Below are 17959 nucleotides of genomic sequence, written 5' to 3' on the forward strand. Positions count from 1 at the left end.
CGAAATCGGGTTTAAAGGACAGAAGAACGTTTGATCTAATCTTAGAGACAATAGTGAAATGAAAGAGTGTTTTGTGTTGACAAAAGGAATCATAAAGTATATCAGTTTAAACTACAATTGAGACATTAGCGATTGTCGAGCGCGGGTTTAACGTAGCGCGGCGTAATAAAAGAGCAAAAATGATCAAATTGAAGCAACTTTTGTAGATTTTAAAAAATGTTTTGTATTTTTGAAACGCTACATTCATCATGTGACGACAATAGAAAAAAATTAAAAGGAAATTTGGCAATTTATTGTACCGACAATCTTAGTTACTACAATACAGCACAGTTAGCCAAGCTAACAACAAACCTTAGCAACTACATTAAGTACATTTGGAAACAATCTTAGCAACTTTTTGTAGCAACAATGTTTGTAGCAACATTTGAAAACAATAGCAGCGATGTTAGCTAAGATATACATGTTAGCCCAGTAGCATCAATATTAACAAAGCTAACAACAACTTTAGCAACAATCTTCGCAACTTACTGTAGCAACAATGCTACTATATACATGTTACCCCAGTAGCAACAATAATAACAAAGATAACAACAACTTTAGCAACAATGTTCTCAACTTACTGTAGCAACAATGTTACTATATACATGTTACCCCAGTAGCAACAATAATAACAAAGATAACAACAACTTTAGCAACAATGTTCTCAACTTACTGTAGCAACAATGTTACTATATACATGTTACCCCAGTAGCAACAATAATAACAAAGATAACAACAACTTTAGCAACAATGTTCTCAACTTACTGTAGCAACAATGTTACTATATACATGTTACCCCAGTAGCAACAATAATAACAAAGATAACAACAACTTTAGCAACAATGTTCTCAACTTACTGTAACAACAATGTTACTATATACATGTTACACCAGTAGCAACAATAATAACAAAGATAACAACAACTTTAGCAACAATGTTCTCAACTTACTGTAGCAACAATGTTACTATATACATGTTACCCCAGTAGCAACAATAATAACAAAGATAACAACAACTTTAGCAACAATGTTCTCAACTTACTGTAGCAACAATGTTACTATATACATGTTACACCAGTAGCAACAATAATAACAAAGATAACAACAACTTTAGCAACAATGTTCTCAACTTACTGTAGCAACAATGTTACTATATACATGTTACCCCAGTAGCAACAATAATAACAAAGATAACAACAACTTTAGCAACAATGTTCTCAACTTACTGTAGCAACAATGTTACTATATACATGTTACCCCAGTAGCAACAATAATAACAAAGATAACAACAACTTTAGCAACAATGTTCTCAACTTACTGTAACAACAATGTTACTTTATACATGTTACACCAGTAGCAACAATAATAACAAAGATAACAACAACTTTAGCAACAATGTTCTCAACTTACTGTAGCAACAATGTTACTATATACATGTTACCCCAGTAGCAACAATAATAACAAAGATAACAACAACTTTAGCAACAATGTTCTCAACTTATTGTAGCAACAATGTTACTATATACATGTTACCCCAGTAGCAACAATAATAACAAAGATAACAACAACTTTAGCAACAATGTTCTCAACTTACTGTAGCAACAATGTTACTATATACATGTTACCCCAGTAGCAACAATAATAACAAAGATAACAACAACTTTAGCAACAATGTTCTCAACTTACTGTAGCAACAATGTTACTATATACATGTTACCCCAGTAGCAACAATAATAACAAAGATAACAACAACTTTAGCAACAATGTTCTCAACTTACTGTAGCAACAATGTTACTATATACATGTTACCCCAGTAGCAACAATAATAACAAAGATAACAACAACTTTAGCAACAATGTTCTCAACTTACTGTAACAACAATGTTACTATATACATGTTACACCAGTAGCAACAATAATAACAAAGATAACAACAACTTTAGCAACAATGTTCTCAACTTACTGTAGCAACAATGTTACTATATACATGTTACCCCAGTAGCAACAATAATAACAAAGATAACAACAACTTTAGCAACAATGTTCTCAACTTACTGTAGCAACAATGTTACTATACACATGTTACCCCAGTAGCAACAATAATAACAAAGATAACAACAACTTTAGCAACAATGTTCTCAACTTACTGTAGCAACAATGTTACTATATACATGTTACCCCAGTAGCAACACTAATAACAAAGATAACAACAACTTTAGCAACAATGTTCTCAACTTACTGTAGCAACAATGTTACTATATACATGTTACACCAGTAGCAACAATAATAACAAAGATAACAACAACTTTAGCAACAATGTTCTCAACTTACTGTAGCAACAATGTTACTATATACATGTTACCCCAGTAGCAACAATAATAACAAAGATAACAACAACTTTAGCAACAATGTTCTCAACTTACTGTAGCAACAATGTTACTATATACATGTTACCCCAGTAGCAACAATAATAACAAAGATAACAACAACTTTAGCAACAATGTTCTCAACTTACTGTAACAACAATGTTACTATATACATGTTACACCAGTAGCAACAATAATAACAAAGATAACAACAACTTTAGCAACAATGTTCTCAACTTACTGTAGCAACAATGTTACTATATACATGTTACCCCAGTAGCAACAATAATAACAAAGATACCAACAACTTTAGCAACAATGTTCTCAACTTACTGTAGCAACAATGTTACTATATACATGTTACCCCAGTAGCAACAATAATAACAAAGATAACAACAACTTTAGCAACAATGTTCTCAACTTACTGTAGCAACAATGTTACTATATACATGTTACCCCAGTAGCAACAATAATAACAAAGATAACAACAACTTTAGCAACAATGTTCTCAACTTACTGTAGCAACAATGTTACTATATACATGTTACCCCAGTAGCAACAATAATAACAAAGATAACAACAACTTTAGCAACAATGTTCTCAACTTACTGTAGCAACAATGTTACTATATACATGTTACACCAGTAGCAACAATAATAACAAAGATAACAACAACTTTAGCAACAATGTTCTCAACTTACTGTAGCAACAATGTTACTATATACATGTTACCCCAGTAGCAACAATAATAACAAAGATAACAACAACTTTAGCAACAATGTTCTCAACTTACTGTAGCAACAATGTTACTATATACATGTTACCCCAGTAGCAACAATAATAACAAAGATAACAACAACTTTAGCAACAATGTTCTCAACTTACTGTAGCAACAATGTTACTATATACATGTTACCCCAGTAGCAACAATAATAACAAAGATAACAACAACTTTAGCAACAATGTTCTCAACTTACTGTAGCAACAATGTTACTATATACATGTTACCCCAGTAGCAACAATAATAACAAAGATAACAACAACTTTAGCAACAATGTTCTCAACTTACTGTAGCAACAATGTTACTATATACATGTTACCCCGGTAGCAACAATAATAACAAAGATAACAACAACTTTAGCAACAATGTTCTCAACTTACTGTAGCAACAATGTTACTATATACATGTTACCCCAGTAGCAACAATAATAACAAAGATAACAACAACTTTAGCAACAATGTTCTCAACTTACTGTAGCAACAATGTTACTATATACATGTTACACCAGTAGCAACAATAATAACAAAGATAACAACAACTTTAGCAACAATGTTCTCAACTTACTGTAGCAACAATGTTACTATATACATGTTACCCCAGTAGCAACAATAATAACAAAGATAACAACAACTTTAGCAACAATGTTCTCAACTTACTGTAGCAACAATGTTACTATATACATGTTACCCCAGTAGCAACAATAATAACAAAGATAACAACAACTTTAACAACAATGTTCTCAACTTACTGTAGCAACAATGTTACTATATACATGTTACACCAGTAGCAACAATAATAACAAAGATAACAACAACTTTAGCAACAATGTTCTCAACTTACTGTAGCAACAATGTTACTATATACATGTTACCCCAGTAGCAACAATAATAACAAAGATAACAACAACTTTAGCAACAATGTTCTCAACTTACTGTAACAACAATGTTACTATATACATGTTACACCAGTAGCAACAATAATAACAAAGATAACAACAACTTTAGCAACAATGTTCTCAACTTACTGTAGCAACAATGTTACTATATACATGTTACCCCAGTAGCAACAATAATAACAAAGATAACAACAACTTTAGCAACAATGTTCTCAACTTACTGTAGCAACAATGTTACTATATACATGTTACCCCAGTAGCAACAATAATAACAAAGATAACAACAACTTTAGCAACAATGTTCTCAACTTACTGTAGCAACAATGTTACTATATACATGTTACCCCAGTAGCAACAATAATAACAAAGATAACAACAACTTTAGCAACAATGTTCTCAACTTACTGTAGCAACAATGTTACTATATACATGTTACCCCAGTAGCAACAATAATAACAAAGATAACAACAACTTTAGCAACAATGTTCTCAACTTACTGTAGCAACAATGTTACTATATACATGTTACCCCAGTAGCAACAATAATAACAAAGATAACAACAACTTTAGCAACAATGTTCTCAACTTACTGTAGCAACAATGTTACTATATACATGTTACCCCAGTAGCAACAATAATAACAAAGATAACAACAACTTTAGCAACAATGTTCTCAACTTACTGTAGCAACAATGTTACTATATACATGTTACCCCAGTAGCAACAATAATAACAAAGATAACAACAACTTTAGCAACAATGTTCTCAACTTACTGTAGCAACAATGTTACTATATACATGTTACCCCAGTAGCAACAATAATAACAAAGATAACAACAACTTTAGCAACAATGTTCTCAACTTACTGTAGCAACAATGTTACTATATACATGTTACCCCAGTAGCAACAATAATAACAAAGATAACAACAACTTTAGCAACAATGTTCTCAACTTACTGTAGCAACAATGTTACTATATACATGTTACACCAGTAGCAACAATAATAACAAAGATAACAACAACTTTAGCAACAATGTTCTCAACTTACTGTAGCAACAATGTTACTATATACATGTTACCCCAGTAGCAACAATAATAACAAAGATAACAACAACTTTAGCAACAATGTTCTCAACTTACTGTAGCAACAATGTTACTATATACATGTTACCCCAGTAGCAACAATAATAACAAAGATAACAACAACTTTAGCAACAATGTTCTCAACTTACTGTAGCAACAATGTTACTATATACATGTTACACCAGTAGCAACAATAATAACAAAGGTAACAACAACTTTAGCAACAATGTTCTCAACTTACTGTAGCAACAATGTTACTATATACATGTTACCCCAGTAGCAACAATAATAACAAAGATAACAACAACTTTAGCAACAATGTTCTCAACTTACTGTAGCAACAATGTTACTATATACATGTTACACCAGTAGCAACAACACTAACAAAGCTGTTACACGAGGTGCAGTCGTGACTCAAGCAGTCACAGCGATGAGACGAAGACTTGATATGAGAATGTGCTGTAAATGTCCTGAGCTGATGATGAGACTAATGACAGATTACACAACGTCTCAGTGAACAACACAAACATGGAGAGGACACACACACACACATGGTCTCAGTGAACAACACAAACATGGAGAGGACACACACACACACATGGTCTCAGTGAACAACACAAACATGGAGAGGACACACACACACACATGGTCTCAGTGAACAACACAAACATGGAGAGGACACACACACACACATGGTCTCAGTGAACAACACAAACGTGGAGAGGACACACACACACACATGGTCTCAGTGAACAACACAAACATGGAGAGGACACACACACACACATGGTCTCAGTGAACAACACAAACATGGAGAGGACACACACACACACATGGTCTCAGTGAACAACACAAACGTGGAGAGGACACACACACACACATGGTCTCAGTGAACAACACAAACATGGAGAGGACACACACACACACATGGTCTCAGTGAACAACACAAACATGGAGAGGACACACACACACACATGGTCTCAGTGAACAACACAAACGTGGAGAGGACACACACACACACATGGTCTCAGTGAACAACACAAACGTGGAGAGGACACACACACACATGGTCTCAGTGAACAACACAAACTTGGAGAGGACACACACACACACATGGTCTTAGTGAACAACACAAATGTGGAGAGGACACACACACACAAATGGTCTCAGTGAACAACACAAACATGGAGAGGACACACACACACATGGTCTCAGTGAACAACACAAACATGGAGAGGACACACACACACACATGGTCTCAGTGAACAACACAAACATGGAGAGGACACACACACACATGGTCTCAGTGAACAACACAAACATGGAGAGGACACACACACACACATGGTATCAGTGAACAACACAAACGTGGAGAGGACACACAAGTGTGTGCGTGCGTGTGTGTCCTCAAAGCAGGATTGTTTACACTGTATTGGTTTGATTGTTTTAATCACGGCTTCATTAATTCTGTGTTTGTTTCAAACACTTGGAGAGTTGATCAATTAGAGCATAGTTTGTGTAGAAGGACAAACACAAACACAAACACACTGACTATAATGACAATAATCCTCTGAGTTTGTGTAGAAGGACAAACACAAACACACTGACTATAATGACAATAATCCTCTGAGTTTGTGTAGAAGGTCAAACACAAACACACTGACTATAATGACAATAATCCTCTGAGTTTGTGTAGAAGGTCAAACACAAACACAAACACACTGACTATAATGACAATAATCCTCTGAGTTTGTGTAGAAGGACAAACACAAACACAAACACACTGACTATAATGACAATAATCCTCTGAGTTTGTGTAGAAGGACAAACACAAACACAAACACAAACACACTGACTATAATGACAATAATCCTCTGAGTTTGTGTAGAAGGACAAACACAAACACAAACACAAACACACTGACTATAATGACAATAATCCTCTGAGTTTGTGTAGAAGGTCAAACACAAACACAAACACACTGACTATAATGACAATAATCCTCTGAGTTTGTGTAGAAGGACAAACACAAACACAAACACAAACACACTGACTATAATGACAATAATCCTCTGAGTTTGTGTAAAAGGACAAACACAAACACAAACACACTGACTATAATGACAATAATCCTCTGAGTTTGTGTAGAAGGACAAACACAAACACAAACACACTGACTATAATGACAATAATCCTCTGAGTTTGTGTAGAAGGACAAACACAAACACAAACACACTGACTATAATGACAATAATCCTCTGAGTTTGAGTAGAAGGACAAACACAAACACAAACACACTGACTATAATGACAATAATCCTCTGAGTTTGTGTAGAAGGACAAACACAAACACAAACACACTGACTATAATGACAATACTCCTCTGAGTTTGTGTAGAAGGACAAACACAAACACAAACACACTGACTATAATGACAATAATCCTCTGAGTTTGTGTAGAAGGACAAACACAAACACAAACACACTGACTATAATGACAATAATCCTCTGAGTTTGTGTAGAAGGACAAACACAAACACAAACACACTGACTATAATGACAATAATCCTCTGAGTTTGTGTAGAAGGACAAACACAAACACAAACACACTGACTATAATGACAATAATCCTCTGAGTTTGTGTAGAAGGACAAACACAAACACAAACACACTGACTATAATGACAATAATCCTCTGAGTTTGTGTAGAAGGACAAACACAAACACAAACACACTGACTATAATGACAATAATCCTCTGAGTTTGTGTAGAAGGACAAACACAAACATAGACACACTGACTATAATGACAATAATCCTCTGAGTTTGTGTAGGTCAAACACAAACACAAACACACTGACTATAATGACAATAATCCTCTGAGTTTGTGTAGAAGGACAAACACAAACACAAACACAAACACACTGACTATAATGACAATAATCCTCTGAGTTTGTGTAAAAGGACAAACACAAACACAAACACACTGACTATAATGACAATAATCCTCTGAGTTTGTGTAGAAGGACAAACACAAACACAAACACAAACACACTGACTATAATGACAATAATCCTCTGAGTTTGTGTAGAAGGTCAAACACAAACACAAACACACTGACTATAATGACAATAATCCTCTGAGTTTGTGTAGAAGGTCAAACACAAACACAAACACAAACACACTGACTATAATGACAATAATCCTCTGAGTTTGTGTAGAAGGTCAAACACAAACACAAACACACTGACTATAATGACAATAATCCTCTGAGTTTGTGTAGAAGGTCAAACACAAACACACTGACTATAATGACAATAATCCTCTGAGTTTGTGTAGAAGGTCAAACACAAACACAAACACACTGACTATAATGACAATAATCCTCTGAGTTTGTGTAAAAGGTCAAACACAAACACAAACACAAACACACTGACTATAATGACAATAATCCTCTGAGTTTGTGTAGAAGGACAAACACAAACACAAACACACTGACTATAATGACAATAATCCTCTGAGTTTGTGTAGAAGGACAAACACAAACACACTGACTATAATGACAATAATCCTCTGAGTTTGTGTAGAAGGACAAACACAAACACAAACACAAACACACTGACTATAATGACAATAATCCTCTGAGTTTGTGTAGAAGGTCAAACACAAACACAAACACACTGACTATAATGACAATAATCCTCTGAGTTTGTGTAGAAGGACAAACACAAACACACTGACTATAATGACAATAATCCTCTGAGTTTGTGTAGAAGGTCAAACACAAACACAAACACACTGACTATAATGACAATAATCCTCTGAGTTTGTGTAGAAGGTCAAACACAAACACAAACACACTGACTATAATGACAATAATCCTCTGAGTTTGTGTAGAAGGACAAACACAAACACACTGACTATAATGACAATAATCCTCTGAGTTTGTGTAGAAGGACAAACACAAACACACTGACTATAATGACAATTATCCTCTGAGTTTGTGTAGAACGACAAACACAAACACAAACACACTGACTATAATGACAATAATCCTCTGAGTTTGTGTAAAAGGACAAACACAAACACAAACACACTGACTATAATGACAATAATCCTCTGAGTTTGTGTAGAAGGACAAACACAAACACAAACACACTGACTATAATGACAATAATCCTCTGAGTTTGTGTAGAAGGTCAAACACAAACACAAACACACTGACTATAATGACAATAATCCTCTGAGTTTGTGTAGAAGGTCAAACACAAACACAAACACACTGACTATAATGACAATAATCCTCTGAGTTTGTGTAGAAGGTCAAACACAAACACAAACACACTGACTATAATGACAATAATCCTCTGAGTTTGTGTAGAAGGTCAAACACAAACACACTGACTATAATGACAATAATCCTCTGAGTTTGTGTAGAAGGACAAACACAAACACAAACACAAACACACTGACTATAAGGACAATAATCCTCTGAGTTTGTGTAGAAGGTCAAACACAAACACAAACACACTGACTATAATGACAATAATCCTCTGAGTTTGTGTAGAAGGACAAACACAAACACAAACACACTGACTATAATGACAATAATCCTCTGAGTTTGTGTAGAAGGTCAAACACAAACACAAACACACTGACTATAATGACAATAATCCTCTGAGTTTGTGTAGAAGGTCAAACACAAACACAAACACACTTACTATAATGACAATAATCCTCTGAGTTTGTGTAGAAGGACAAACACAAAAACAAACACACTGACTATAATGACAATAATCCTCTGAGTTTGTGTAGAAGGTCAAACACAAACACAAACACACTGACTATAATGACAATAATCCTTTGAGTTTGTGTAGAAGGACAAACACAAAAACAAACACACTGACTATAATGACAATAATCCTCTGAGTTTGTGTAGAAGGTCAAACACAAAAACAAACACACTGACTATAATGACAATAATCCTCTGAGTTTGTGTAGAAGGACAAACACAAACACAAACACACTGACTATAATGACAATAATCCTCTGAGTTTGTGTAGAAGGTCAAACACAAACACAAACACACTGACTATAATGACAATAATCCTCTGAGTTTGTGTAGAAGGTCAAACACAAACACAAACACACTGACTATAATGACAATAATCCTCTGAGTTTGTGTAGAAGGTCAAACACAAACACAAACACACTGACTATAATGACAATAATCCTCTGAGTTTGTGTAGAAGGACAAACACAAACACAAACACAAACACACTGACTATAATGACAATAATCCTCTGAGTTTGTGTAGAAGGACAAACACAAACACAAACACAAACACACTGACTATAATGACAATAATCCTCTGAGTTTGTGTAGAAGGTCAAACACAAACACAAACACACTGACTATAATGACAATAATCCTCTGAGTTTGTGTAGAAGGTCAAACACAAACACAAACACACTGACTATAATGACAATAATCCTCTGAGTTTGTGTAGAAGGACAAACACAAACACAAACACAAACACACTGACTATAATGACAATAATCCTCTGAGTTTGTGTAGAAGGTCAAACACAAACACAAACACACTGACGATGATTTAATTTAACTCTCAAATGTAGTGGCTGACAACTGAAGGCAGTACTTACACACACACTCTACTTTGTTGTGTTTGTTGACAGTGTGGACAGATCGTCAAACATCCCATAATAACTCCTCATTATGAACACAAGAGTGTCTGACGACACACACACCTGGTGAGCAGGTGAGGGGAGAAGGAGGCGGGGTTATCCTGCTCGGAGAAGAGCGGCATGGATCCTCCCATCAGGTGCAGCCGCGCACACATGATGATGAACACCTGGAGCAGGGGTCAGAGGTCAGAGGTCGGGGCTCTGCTGGCGTTACCGACGGCGACAGACTCACGTGGACGGAGACGATGCTGGCGCGCTTGATGAACGGCCTGCAGGCGAGGAGGAGGCGACGCAGTTTGGATCCGGTCACATGACTGAAGAGAGAAAGAATCATCTTCAACATGTTGTTATGCAGTTTTGACACCAACTAATGTGAATGATGGCTGAGGACGAGAGGATACAGTGACTCCAGCAGCTTTTAAAGCTGATGTTTGGACATATTTTGGTTTGAAAACAAGTGGTTACGACTTCGTCAAGAGTCATGTGGTCTGTAAATACTACAACACCAGAGTCAAGTACTGGACAATACTACACATATATACTTGTTACTACACTATCATAACACCAGAGTCAAGTACTGGACAATACTACACATATATACTTGTTACAACACTATCATAACACCAGAGTCAAGTACTGGACAATACTACACATATATACTTGTTACAACACTATCATAACACCAGAGTCAAGTACTGGACAATACTACACATATATACTTGTTACAACACTATCATAACACCAGAGTCAAGTACTGGACAATACTACACATATATACTTGTTACAACACTATCATAACACCAGAGTCAAGTACTGGACAATACTACACATATATACTTGTTACAACACTATCATAACACCAGAGTCAAGTACTGGACAATACTACACATATATACTTGTTACTACACTATCATAACACCAGAGTCAAGTACTGGACAATACTACACATATATACTTGTTACTACACTATCATAACACCAGAGTCAAGTACTGGACAATACTACACATATATACTTGTTACTACACTATCACAACACCAGAGTCAAGTACTGGACAATACTACAAATATATACTTGTTACTACTCTATCATAACACCAGAGTCAAGTACTGGACAATACTACACATATATACTTGTTACTACACTACCACAACACTAGAGTCAAGTACTGGACAATACTACACATATATACTTGTTACTACCCTATCACAACACCAGAGTCAAGTACTTGACAATACTTCCATACTTGTTACTACACTATCACAACACCAGAGTCAACTACTCAACAATACTACACATACATATTTGTTACTACACTATCACAACACCAGAGTCAAGTACTGGACAATACTACACATATATACTTGTTACTACACTATCACAACACTAGAGTCAAGTACTGGACAATACTACACATATATACTTGTTACTACACTATCACAACACCAGAGTCAAGTACTGGACAATACTACAAATATATACTTGTTACTACACTATCACAACACCAGAGTCAAGTACTCAACAATACTACACATATATACTTGTTACTACACTATCAAAACACCAGAGTCAAGTACTAGACAATACTACACATATATACTTGTTACTACACTATCACAACACCAGAGTCAAGTACTGGACAATACTACACATATATACTTGTTACTACACTATCACAACACCAGAGTCAAGTACTGGACAATACTACACATATATACTTATTACTACACTATCACAACACCAGAGTCAAGTACTGGACAATACTACACATATATACTTGTTACTACACTATCACAACACCAGAGTCAAGTACTCAACAATACTACACATATATACTTGTTACTACACTATCAAAACACCAGAGTCAAGTACTAGACAATACTACACATATATACTTGTTACTACACTATCACAACACCAGAGTCAAGTACTCAACAATACTACACATATATACTTGTTACTACACTATCACAACACCAGAGTCAAGTACTGGACAATACTACACATATATACTTGTTACTACACTATCACAACACCAGAGTCAAGTACTGGACAATACTACACATATATACTTGTTACTACACTATCACAACACCAGAGTCAAGTACTCAACAATACTACACATATATAATTGTTACTACACTATCACAACACCAGAGTCAAGTACTAGACAATACTAGAAGTGTAAAACTGTTATCTATACTATCAAGTTAACACTAAAGTATTTTTCTCAGGACATGAAATATTCTCAACTCCATTCGTCTTCTCCGTCATCATCCATTATTCAGCCTGACCTTCACATGCGGCCGCGGAGGTCGTCGTACGTCGACTCATTAAGATATCGATCGTAGCTTCAGGCGACGTCACGTGACCTCCTCCGGACCAATCAGAGTCGAGAGAACAAACGCATCGAGAATCCATCACTGAACTTTCAAAGAAGGAATTCTGGGAAAGAATGAAGAGAAACTCTGCAGACATTCTCTTCTCTCTCCATTAGTGTGTAGTACTGCACGACTGATGAAGTCATGATGGCAGGAAGACGATCAGATGATGATTACACACTTTAATTGTGTAGAAAGATACAAGTATCAGCTGATGATTACACACTTTAATTGTGTAGAAAGACACAAGTATCAGCTGATGATTACACACTTTAATTGTGTAGAAAGATACAAGTATCAGCTAATGATTACACACTTTAATTGTGTAGAAAGACACAAGTATCAGCTGATGATTACACACTTTAATTGTGTAGAAAGATACAAGTATCAGCTAATGATTACACACTTTAATTGTGTAGAAAGATACAAGTATCAGCTGATGATTACACACTTTAATTGTGTAGAAAGATACAAGTATCAGCTGATGATTACACACTTTAATTGTGTAGAAAGATACAAGTATCAGCTGATTATTACACACTTTAATTGTGTAGAAAGATACAAGTATCAGCTGATGATTACACACTTTAATTGCGTAGAAAGATACAAGTATCAGCTGATGATTACACACTTTAATTGTGTAGAAAGATACAACTATCAGCTGATGATTACACACTCTAATTGTGTAGAAAGACACAAGTATCAGCTGATGATTACACACTTTAATTGTGTAGAAAGATATAAGTATCAGCTGATGATTACACACTTTAATTGTGTAGAAAGATACAAGTATCAGCTGATGATTACACACTTTAATTGTGTAGAAAGATACAAGTATCAGCTGATGATTACACACTTTAATTGTGTAGAAAGATACAAGTATCAGCTAATGATTACACACTTATTTGTGTAGAAAGATACAAGTATCAGCTGATGATTACACACTTTAATTGTGTAGAAAGATACAAGTATCAGCTGATGATTACACACTTTAATTGTGTAGAAAGATACAAGTATCAGCTGATGATTACACACTCTAATTGTGTAGAAAGATACAAGTATCAGCTGATGATTACACACTTATTTGTGTAGAAAGATACAAGTATCAGCTGATGATTACACACTTTAATTGTGTAGAAAGATACAAGTATCAGCTGATGATTACACACTTTAATTGTGTAGAAAGATACAAGTATCAGCTGATGATTACACACTCTAATTGTGTAGAAAGACACAAGTATCAGCTGATGATTACACACTTTAATTGTGTAGAAAGATACAAGTATCAGATGATGATTACACACTTTAATTGTGTAGAAAGATACAAGTATAAGCTAATGATTACACACTTTAATTGTGTAGAAAGATACAAGTATCAGCTGATGATTACACACTTTAATTGTGTAGAAAGATACAAGTATCAGCTGATGATTACACACTTTAATTGTGTAGAAAGACACAAGTATCAGCTGATGATTACACACTTTAATTGTGTAGAAAGATACAAGTATCAGCTGATGATTACACACTTTAATTGTGTAGAAAGATACAAGTATCAGCTTCTGATTACACACTTTAATTGTGTAGAAAGATACAAGTATCAGCTGATGATTACACACTTTAATTGTGTAGAAAGATACAAGTATCAGCTGATGATTACACACTTTAATTGTGTAGAAAGATACAAGTATCAGCTGATGATTACACACTTTAATTGTGTAGAAAGACACAAGTATCAGCTGCTGACTACACACTTTAATTGTGTAGAAAGACACAAGTAAACCTCACTCATGAAACGAGAGACTCTTTACAGATGTTCAGTCGTTTCTAGTTTTCATTCCGGAGCCTGAACTCGCCTCAAAGGATCATGGGAACGACTCGTCCGAGCGTCTGCTGGCACCTCGTTAACTTCCCACGACAACCGTGACCACGGCAACAGAGGAGGATGAATGGAGGAGAAGGAGGAGGAGGAGGAGGATGAAGGGAGGAGAAGGACAAGGATGAATGGAGGAGGAGGATGAATGGAGAAGGAGGAAGAAGAAGAGGAGGAGGAGGAGGAGGAGGAGGGATGGAGGAGGAGGAGGAGGAAGAGGAGGAGGAGAAGAAGGATGAATGGAGGAGGAGGAGGAATGGAGGAGGAGGAATGGAGGAGGAGGAGGCGGAGGAGGAGGAGGAGGAGGAGAAGGAGGAGGAGGAGGAGGAGGATGAGGATGAATGGACGAGGAGGAGGAGGAGGAGGAGGAGGAGGAGGAGGAGGAGGAGGAGAAGGAGGAGGATGATGCATGGACGAGGAGGAGGAGGAGGAGGAGGAGGAGGAGGCGGAGGAGGAGGAGGAGGAGGAGAAGGAGGCGGAGGAGGAGGAGAAGGAGGAGGAGGAGGAGGAGGATGAATGGACGAGGAGGAGGAGGATGAATGGAGGAGGAGGAGGAGGAGGAGGAGGAGGATGAATGGACGAGGAGGAGGAGGAGGAGGAGGAGGAGGAGGAGGAGGAGGAGGATGAATGGACGAGGAGGAGGAGGATGAATGGACGAGGAGGAGGAGGAGGAGGAGGAGGAGGAGGAGGAGGAGGAGGAGGAGGAGATGTCTGATGACGTACGACTATGTCAGTGAGAGTTTGACGAGTTGATGAACTTGAAACGTCTCCAGTTCAATGTTTGTTTATCTTCACGAGTCTCTGACCTGGAAGTGAATCAGTCGCTCAGAGTCTCAACATCACAGAAACGATGAAGACATTAAAACTGTGATTATTTTCTGCTGCAACGTTTAACTTTCTCAGGAACTAAAGTTTCAGGAGGTAGAACAGGATCACATGGAATAGCATTAGCTGTGTTATGAGATAGCATTAGCTGTGTTATGAGATAGCATTAGCTGTGTTATGAGATAGCATTAGCTGTGTTATGAGATAGCATTAGCTGTGTTATGAGATAGCATTAGCTGTGTTATGAGATAGCATTAGCTGTGTTATGAGATAGCATTAGCTGTGTTATGAGATAGCATTAGCTGTGTTATGAGATAGCATAAGCTGTGTTATGAGATAGCATTAGCTGTGTTATGAGATAGCATTAGCTGTGTTATGAGATAGCATTAGCTGTGTTATGAGATAGCATTAGCTGTGTTGCTTAATACATTAACTGTATGTTATTTGTAGCGATGTTTCTAGACCAGGGTCACAAAATACTTAACAAATAATTATTACAGTTAAAATACATGTTCAAAAGATCAAGACGAACAGCAGCAACAAGAAAGTGAAGACAAATCTTAAGATGTCTCTAGATGCCTTCACCGAAAACACTTTGTTTTTCTGGAGATTAAATCTTGTTGACCATAACCACACCCACTCCGCTGTGATTGGTCAAGCGTGGAGGTTTGTCACCGCGCGTCATCAAGTGTAAAACATGGTGATGATGAGGAAGATTCTGTTACTTTTCTATTCCATGGAATCATTTAAGTTGTAAAGTGACAGAATGATAAAAAAATATACACGACGAATACTTCCTCACAGGATGTGACATCACTTCCTCTTCTCCTCCCTTCACGACGTCTCTCACTCCATCACACAAAATGAAGATTTGAAGATCCTCCATGTGAAGGAACAAAATGTCATATTTGGAAGTGAGGTAGAGAAGTGAGCTGGTACTACACACTATTGTTGTGGTAAAACTTTAATCCTGCTTTAATCTATTGGCTCAGCTCTGTGGTCGACGTCACATCCTGAGCTCCAGGAACACGAGGTTGTTGATGTTGAACCAGCAGAGAAGTTCCACCAGTAGTTAACAATAATTATCACTGATGTACTTTTGATTTATTTATTTTGTTGTAAAACTGATCCACAATATATTATTTATTATAAAGTTACTCCCACACGACCCCTTTCTCACTGAGAACCATGGTCTTCGATTCATCGGAGCTGATTTATTCTCAGAATCAGAAAGAACTTTATTGGCAGTGATGTCGGAAACAAACAGGATTTCATCACCAACCTGTCATTTTGGCGCCGGAGTCGATGCAAAACGCAGAAATCCTGTGATCCCGGATCAAAGACTCGCTCGGGCCTCGCTGGGCCCAGAAAAAGTGTCCATCGATCCACACTTAATTTTCCAGCTGTTTGAGTGTGCCAAAATTACATTTTTGCACAGACTCAACGTGAACGCACTAGTGTACTCAAAAACCACTAGTCTCCATTCGAACAACTTAAACACCCCATTACAGCAAAACCCTTCCGGTAGTTATCAGAGAAAAAGTATATTTTCCTATCAAGGAAATAGAACCTTAATTAAAGCCAACACTATATATATATATATATATATATATATATATATATATATATATATATATATATATATATAACAAATAAATCACACAACTCAATTTACTGCATTTATCGGACTTACTAACTTTACTGATGTCATACAAATACACGGCGTTATGAACGGATGACGAAGATGCTAAAATAGGTCTTTGAAAACAGTCATTAGTAAGTAAGTAAGTAAAGTAAGTAAGTACAGTAAGTAAGTAAGTAAAGTAAGTAAGTACAGTAAGTAAGTAATTAAGTACAGTAAGTCAGTAAGTAAGTACAGTAAGTACAGTAAGTACAGTAAGTAAGTAAGTACAGTAAGTCAGTAAGTAAGTACAGTAAGTACAGTAAGTAAGTAAGTACAGTAAGTCAGTAAGTAAGTACAGTAAGTAAAGTAAGTAAGTACAGTAAGTAAGTAATTA

At 36.2% G+C, this 17959-nt stretch overlaps 1 protein-coding gene across 1 annotated transcript in view; it reads right to left on the bottom strand.

Annotated features, from left to right (window-relative positions):
* The window catches only part of tmtc1 (transmembrane O-mannosyltransferase targeting cadherins 1), a 110729-nt gene that overhangs the window by 36784 nt on the left and 55986 nt on the right, over positions 1-17959 (bottom strand). Inside the window, exons 5-6 of the mRNA XM_087786206.1 lie at positions 11096-11177; positions 10927-11030 (exon numbers count right to left, since the gene is read on the bottom strand). Coding sequence (XP_087642332.1) covers positions 10927-11030; positions 11096-11177 — 186 coding nt within the window. The remainder of the gene's footprint in view (positions 1-10926; positions 11031-11095; positions 11178-17959) is intronic.

This window comes from Callionymus lyra, chromosome 3 (assembly GCF_982586985.1).
Source record: "Callionymus lyra chromosome 3, fCalLyr1.hap1.1, whole genome shotgun sequence".
Taxonomy (NCBI): Eukaryota; Metazoa; Chordata; class Actinopteri; order Syngnathiformes; family Callionymidae; genus Callionymus; species Callionymus lyra.